Source organism: Terrapene carolina, unplaced genomic scaffold, assembly GCF_002925995.2.
Source record: "Terrapene carolina triunguis isolate 2854851 unplaced genomic scaffold, T_m_triunguis-2.0 Scaffold16621, whole genome shotgun sequence".
Lineage (NCBI taxonomy): Eukaryota > Metazoa > Chordata > Testudines > Emydidae > Terrapene > Terrapene triunguis.
The window spans coordinates 1-7,907 of record NW_020680972.1 but is presented as its reverse complement, the minus strand read 5'-3'; the positions used below and the strand labels follow the sequence as shown (position 1 = coordinate 7,907).

Genomic DNA, 7,907 nt, shown 5'->3' with positions numbered 1-7,907 from the left:
GGGGGGGGGGGGGGGCGCAGCCGGCCCCACGCTGCAGGTTCTTCCCACCCTGGGGTACCTCGGGGGCGCACATCCGGCACCACGCTGCAGATTCTCCCCACCCCGGGGTACCTGGGGGGGGCATATCCGGCCCCATGGTGCAGTTTCTCCCCACCCCGGGGTACCTGGGGGGGCGCAGCCGGCCCCACCCCACAAGCTGCTCTCTAGGCTGGTAGATCAATGGGCTTGTAGTGCAGGCATAGTCTAGCATTCCTGGCTAGCTCCTATATGCGGGGGCGGAGACCCAGCCTACAGGGCTGTCCTGCAGTAAGGAAACCCGAGCCATGCTCCCTGCCTGCATGTTAGAAGTTCAGACTTCTCCTGTGTAAGAAATAGGTGATTCCATGGGCGTCTGATCTCACATTAGTACTAAGTAAGTCCCTGTTCTCTATCATGCTGTCACTTGTCATTTTAATTGCATTATGGAGTAATGTGCATTTCTCGCTTGGCATATTTGTTTCACTGAGATCTTGCACAAATTTTATTATGGTGAAAGCTGTAAAATAAAGTAGGCTTCAATACTTTTCATTAATTGCTGAAAAATTTGGGGCTTTTTTGACAGTGATTGAGATGGATGCTTGTAATCTGGAAAGATAAAGTTTATTCTGGACATAATTGTTAGCTTGGAATTGTTTGAATTGTTATAGCTAGACTGATAAGTTTTAGATTTGTAGAAACTTTTTCAGTTGGACAACAAAACGATTAGCGGATGCAGTGGGGAGTGAAATGGGTTGTTTATCAAAGTCAGCATTTACATTGCTTTTGTTCATGTCTAAAAGGAAAACACCCTTTGGCAGCAGTAAATATTAACATAACATAAGGATGGCCAGACTGGGTCAGACCAAAGGTCCATCTAGCCCAGTATCCTGTCTTCCGACAGTGGCCAATGCCAGGTGCCCCAGAGGGAATGAACAGAACAGGGAATCATCCCCTGTTGCCCATTCCCAGCTTCTGGCAAACAGAGGCTAGGGACACCATCCCTGTCCATCCTGGCTAATAGCCATTAATGGACCTCTCCTCCATGAATTTATCTAGTTCTTTTTTGAACCTTGTTATAGTCTTGACCTTCACAACATCCTCTGGCAAGGAGTTCCACAGGTTGACTGTGCGTTGTGTGGAAAAATACTTCCTTTTGTTTGTTTAAAACCTGCTGCCTATTTAGTGGCCCCTAGCTCTTGTGTTATGAGAAGACGTAAATAACACTTCCTTATTTACTTTCTCTACATCAGTCATGATTTTATAGATCTCTATCATATTCCCCCTTAGTCTCTCTTTTTTCCAAGTTGAAAAGTCCCAGTGTTGTTAATTATGGCAGCTGTTCCATACCCTTAATCATTTTTATTTTTGCCCTTTTCTGGATATTTTCTAATTCCAATAGATCTTTTTTATCACTTTTTAAAAGTGTATCATTTGGTAGTATTGTCATTGCTAATATCTGTCAAGCTTTTTGGAACTTATTAGCCCTTAGCCAGCCTGGGGATATTCAGGTCTACCCAAAATGTTCATTACTGAAGTAGATTTTTACCTTGTAGTGAAAGGTACCAGATTGATAGACTGGAGATTGAAGCCAGGGAACAGATAAGCACAGATGGCAGCAGCGAAGGCCTTTTGTATTCCTTCCTGTACTAAGATGAGTATGTTTTACATAAGATACTGAATAGGTGTCAGATGGTAGTAAGCTTCTGATCACTTCTGACTGATTTGGTTTGAATCCGAGACCTAGAGGTGAAAGGCTTTCTATCAAATTACCCATTTCCCAGTCTCTCCCTCTCTCCATTTTCTCACCTTCCCACAAGACCATTTTGTTTGTTTATATAGTGGTACCAACTAGACTCTAGGTCCCAGCCTCATTGTGCTAGGTACTGTACAGACATGTAGCAAAAAGATCTCTGCTCTGAAGAGCTTTCAATCTTAAGTATAGGCAATCCGTGGGAATCAGGGTCTCAGTAACGTATCGGAGAGAGAGAGATGGCGAAGGTTGCGGAGGGGGATGTAACATGATCAAAGCGATGAGTCAGGAACTGTTGTTGCAGTGGCAAAGTGGGCCACGATGGCATTGGTCAAGGCCAGAGATGAAGAAATTGGTAGCTTAGATACTGAGGACCTGGACAAAAGCTTTTGCTGTAGATGGGGAGGAAAGGCCTGAAGTGGACACATTGCGACAAGAAGAATTGTCAGGGTCTCGACTTTTCTCGAATCTGATGGTCAAATACAGCAACCAGATTAAGACCCTTAGTGACAAGGAATGAGGGTATGTGTGGGAGGATGGGAATTAAAACTCTGTTCTGCCTATGTTTAATCTCACTGCTGGACACCCACAAAGAGAGATGGGAAAGACGGACTGAGATCTTAGCTCGGACAGAAGGATGTTAACATTGTCCCCAGCTGACATGTCTTAGTACTTTGATTTACAGGGATGCTGTCAGGTTAAAATATCTTAATACACTACTAGCACTTTAGTTTAATATATTTTAATCTAAATGTACTCTTCATTGTTTAATACTTTAACCCTACCCATTATCTTTCACTGCCCTTTTTTTTTTTTTTTTTTTTAAGTTTGCATCTTGATTTCACTTCAGGTTACTACACGATTAGTTTTCAAATTGTGTTCCGATGTTCAGAATACTCTACATACATAGAAGTGCCAAGTATTGACTAGGCACCACATTAATTAGGTCCCTTTGTGATTAGGTAGGTCTGTTTTACTAATTTAGGACCAAATTTGCCTGCCAGTGACAATGCAACTCTATTACATTTCTGTAAATGAGAAGAATTTGTCTGTTACCTTATTTGTTCTGTGCACACCACCGCGCCTCTTTATTTGCTCTGCTGTTTCACTGTCCTCCATTTGTCACTTCACAATTGCAACCAAATGGGAGTGGTAGTACCTAACTTCACCACTTTGTGGCACTAAATAACTAAAAATTGCTCTGTTAAGAATAACCTTTACAAGTTGAGCTTATTTAGAGCTCCTCAAACTTAAAATCACAGGGTTCACTTTTAATAGGTAATTGGAGTCAATTTTTTAACATAGGACACTCTCAAATTGTACCTTGTTTTAAAAAGTCAAACATTAGTCTAATGAACAAAGCCTGTCTAGTCTTTCTATTTAAAATGAAAGTGCAAATATAGTGATAGTGGGTGATCAGGTCTGGAAATAGGACTGTTTAACTTCAGGCTAGTGATGTAAGGGCTTGTACATGCTTTTGCTTTGCCCTGCCAGTTGCATCATTCATCAAGCAGAGCAGTTATGCTGGATGAAAATGAAAGCTTATTACATTTCACTCTTTTAGTCTTGGGGGTCTCCCTCAGACTGCCAAACTGAGACTTTCTAATATGAAGAGTGTCCACTTGTGATTGAAGGTGTGGATCTGTTGGTGCACAATACTAAATGAAGTTGCTTGAATAATGGTAGGCTAGTCGAGATCATTGCTTTTGATGAAGTGTCATTCATAGAGGGTAGATTGGGAGGAACTTATTAAATTTGAAGTCTGAGGCAGATCAAACTTGTGGATTTCCATTGAAATATTCTGTTTAGGCGCCTCTCCATTTTTCACAAGCTGAAACTTTATATCCTTGGGCACAGTGTAATAAGATGCCAGCATTTCCTAGTTAAAATAAAAAAGGGAACAAATCTTACGTATCCATTTGAGTCTGGCCCTCTATTTGCTCAAACCCCACCTCCCGTATATTTGAGCATAATATGTGTAGATTTAGGTAATATAACCTGTCTGTATCAAGAAACACTCTTGCACTGGTAATTATTTTCAGAACTGTTCAATATTCCACTATTAAAGTTAAAACTGCTCATCAGACTTCTAGAATGATAGCATAATTGGGTTATTGCTGTTCGGGCTACTTGTGTAGTAGTGCTGACCTGACTTGTGAAGGGCATCTGCTGAGGACTTCTGCTTGGATTCTGAAAATTAATTGCTTCAGTGGCTAAAATTATCAGCATGGATCATAAATTATGTAGGGTGTAATTAAATTGAAAATATAGATCTTTTAGTATTTCCCTTATGATTTTTTAGTATGTTATGTTTTTATGCAATTTTGATTTTTTCCCCCCCCCGATTGCTAGAAGGTTTTTAAACTGAATGTAATAGAAACATCTTGTGGGAGGAGGAGAAGAAAAGTGGGTTTAAGATCAAGCGTAGTACCTGTTCTTATCAGTTTAATAATCTTTGTTTCATGAAACAGATACAGTCTGATGTATAACTGGATAATTTTAATCTTGTTTCCCACAGGATTTTATGGAAGACCATGGATTATGGAGCAGAGGAAAGAACTTTTTAGAAGGCAAGTCACGTTTCCCCTTGGTTTGCAATGTGCTCCAGAACAGTAAAACTATCATCTTCCACTTAGTAGACTATTAAGGATACTCAGGCCTGACTTAGGGCAGCATTTTACGTATTATTTGTATTTTAGCTGATTACATTTCCCTTCTAATCTTGCTCAGGCTGTTCTGGATTTGTCTAGTCTCTCAAACTTTTGCAATACCATTTTGAATTAGTAGTATAGTGGTGAATGTTCTCAAAGACAAATGGATAAATTTGAGAATGAGATCCTATAAAATGCAGCTTTGTTGCACTTGTAGAATACTAATGGAGGCTTTTCCCCCCGTTATAGGCTTCAGAAATGGGGACTGAATACCTACTTGTATGCTCCAAAAGATGACTACAAGCACAGGATGTTCTGGCGAGAAATGTACTCTGTGGAGGAAGCTGGTAATTGCCTTTATTCCCCTCTGTATTTTCTATAAGTAGTTGCTGAATGAATCACAGTCACTGGTACATGTGCTTGTATGTTTAATCATTGTATCCAGTTTTAAAGGTGAATGGCAATGCAGAAAAGCATTAGGTCAAGGTTTATATACTGAATGCCCCTTGCAAGCTTACTTAATAGGGCTTGCAACATAAGTTTGGGTTTTCCTTCACTTTAATTTTAGCTTTGCATTTCACCTCTAAAACTCCGCTTAAGACTAGCTTTAGTTTTATTGTGGGATTTACTCTCCTTCAACTTTCCCTCTTCTGGCAGTGAGAGGGGTTCATTTTGAATTTTTTCCTTATCTGAATTGGTCATCGGGGCCTTATTGTAAGGAAGGGGAAAATATTTCCTTTTTAAAATGGAATGAGCAGATCAGCTTGCTAATGTCTCTGGTTGATCAAGTGCGCGCACACTAGTGAGGGGAGCCATGACTGGAACTTCAACTTCTGGCTTAATCAGAACTTTAAGGTAAAAACCAGAAGTTTGACATTTGGGATTTATTTAGTAGCTGGTGGTTTTCACAAGAAGTGGTTACTCTTCTTTCTCTTCCCTGATTTCCCAGCAGCAGAGGAGACCTAGCTAGCATAACTACGGTGTTCTTGTCCAGTAGTGCCCCAGTGTTGTCAGCCCTAACAATCTGAAAATAAGTAAAATTGTACAGTCTTAGGGCCTGCACCTAGGAGTCTTGCTGCTGACTTCATTGAGGAGAGGAGATGGCCCTTACTGAGTTTTAAGGTGCTCTTGTCACCAGTGGAAAAGAGCTATTCTGTCAGAGCACAGAGGTTTGTTGGCTAACAGGGCATTTGTAGGAGTCTCTTCCTTGGGTGAAGGAGAGAGACGATAACCACATCAGAATTAAATCTTGTAGGGGCTACTTTGAATGGTTTTAGGAATAAAGTTAAAGGGATGTTGGCAGATGACAATTATATTTATAAAACAAATTTTCTTACCTGTTACCAATAACACCGTAGGTTATTACAGGTTCCAAAAAAATTATTTGTTTACTTCTGCTTCTCTCAGCTTGGAGAATGAAATTTGCCATTTTTTTTTTTAAGGATAACTTCTACTCAAAGGTTTTTAAAAGCCACTATTGATGCATCCTGTAGCTCAGCAGTATACAAATATTGGAATTGAAAGCATCAGACAAAGAGTTCAAATGAACAAATCCTGTTTGCAAAAATTGATTACTACATTGGATCAGTTCTTTAATATTTTTGACCCATATGGAAATGAGTAACAGTTTCAGAGCTTTTAGGTTTGATTCCATATAAACAGGTGAAATGCACCCATGTTTGCCACACAACAACAAGATCAAACTGGCATATTCTCATTCTTTTAAAAGGTTTCTAAAACTAATGATAAATGTGAAATGAAGCTTAAACTACAAGACAAGTATTTGTTACCATCCCTTTAATGTTGTTTCTCTACACAATTTGCAATACAGCTTAGTGCTTACTGCTGCATCAGTAATCTTAGAACATTCAAAATATTTGTTAAAGCTACCTGAAACCCTTTCTTGGCTTCTAGCAATGGAGTAATTTGCTTTTTATAATGTATTTCTTAATATTTATGAGGAGGTATCTTAGCTTTCTTATTGATGAATCCTTCTGAAATACTTGGATTTAACTCTTAGAGCAACTCATGACCCTAATCTCGGCTGCCCAAGAATATGAGATAGAATTCATCTATGCCATCTCGCCTGGACTTGATATCACTTTCTCAAATACAAAAGAAGTGTCCACATTGAAACGCAAGCTGGACCAGGTAGGTCTTGTTGAAACTCTCAGCCCATGTGATTTAAGAATGTTTGGAACTTCCAAAATAACTCAGTAACTCATGTGTCTGCTGTACACTTGGTGGCATTTTTTGACCAATTTTGCTTTTAAGTATTGAACATAAGTGCCAATGTCTGTATAATACTATGTCTAATAATATTCAGAGTTTCTCATAAAATAAACAATGAGGCTTTGGGATTGAAACTACTGTAAGCGTCAGGAAGAACTTTTTCACCCATGTTAGATTTTGTACAATTGGCCAGTGCACTATGGGAACTTCCTTAGAGGCAGGATGCTGGCAGTGATCTGATCAGGAATAGCAATTCTTACTAACTGTTGTTGGGAATTTTGGTCCTAAAATCATTTTTAAAAACCTCAAACTAAGACTCCTATCCAAAGGGAAGGATGGTATTCCTCCAAGAAAAATTTCAATGGGGAAGACCTAAAATGTGCACATACCTTCTAAGTTCCTGTGATGTTCTGCTCCACTTCACCCGAGGGCTGTTGCTGAATTTGGTCTTTCCTAGTTGTCTGCTTCTCCTATGAGATAAGACTTGGATTGGGAAATTGGAACAGACTGCCAGTCTCCAGTGGTATCCTTGAGAAAAACATAATGGTGGGTCAGAGTCATGCATTAATTGGCGATAACTGCCAAGGCATTCCTCTTCCTTCCCTCCCCCATTCCTCTAGTCCTTCCTTTATTGGAAAGAGTTTTGAATTTGCAAGGCACACTGTGGTAATGGAATCACTCCAACATGCGTCACTCATCTTGCGATGCTGTGCACTTTATGCAGGGTACTGTGGATTTGATTTAAATGTTGACATATACTTGGGAATTTCAAGTGTATTTTTAGATTACAAATTACAAACTGAAAAACAGTGATTCCTCAAACAGAAATTGACTCATACTTATTTTGTGGGCTATTTGTTTTTTTTTTTTTGGGGGGGGGGGGCGGGGAGGAAGGAATGTTGGCTGATCCTGTTAAAGGCAAGTTAGCTTTTAGAAGTTTTTATGGTTTGTTTTCTTAATTTTCTAAACATTTCTCTTCACTTCTTTCCCCTTCTGCTCTAGGTTTCCCAGTTTGGCTGCAGATCCTTTGCACTGCTGTTTGATGATATTGATCACAACATGTGTGCAGCAGACAAAGAAGTCTTTAGCTCCTTTGCTCATGCCCAGGTCTCCATTACTAATGAAATATATCAGTATTTAGGAGAACCAGACACATTCCTATTCTGTCCTACAGGTAAAACATTAGGACTAATTTTACTTTGTGATAGCTTTGAAATTTAATGAGCCTTCTATTTTACTGCACCCAGGTCAATGAA

At 39.6% G+C, this 7,907-nt stretch overlaps 1 protein-coding gene across 1 annotated transcript; it reads left to right on the top strand.

Annotated features, from left to right (window-relative positions):
- Window positions 1–1,611: 1,611 nt before the first annotated feature.
- LOC113408491 (protein O-GlcNAcase-like) lies at window positions 1,612–7,901 on the top strand. The gene is made up of 5 exons (XM_026661746.1): window positions 1,612–1,673; window positions 4,287–4,338; window positions 4,669–4,766; window positions 6,440–6,570; window positions 7,654–7,901. The coding sequence occupies exons 1-5, from the start codon at window positions 1,628–1,630 to the stop codon at window positions 7,870–7,872; spliced, it is 546 nt and encodes a 181-aa protein (XP_026517531.1). The 5' UTR covers window positions 1,612–1,627; the 3' UTR covers window positions 7,873–7,901.
- Window positions 7,902–7,907: the final 6 nt, after the last annotated feature.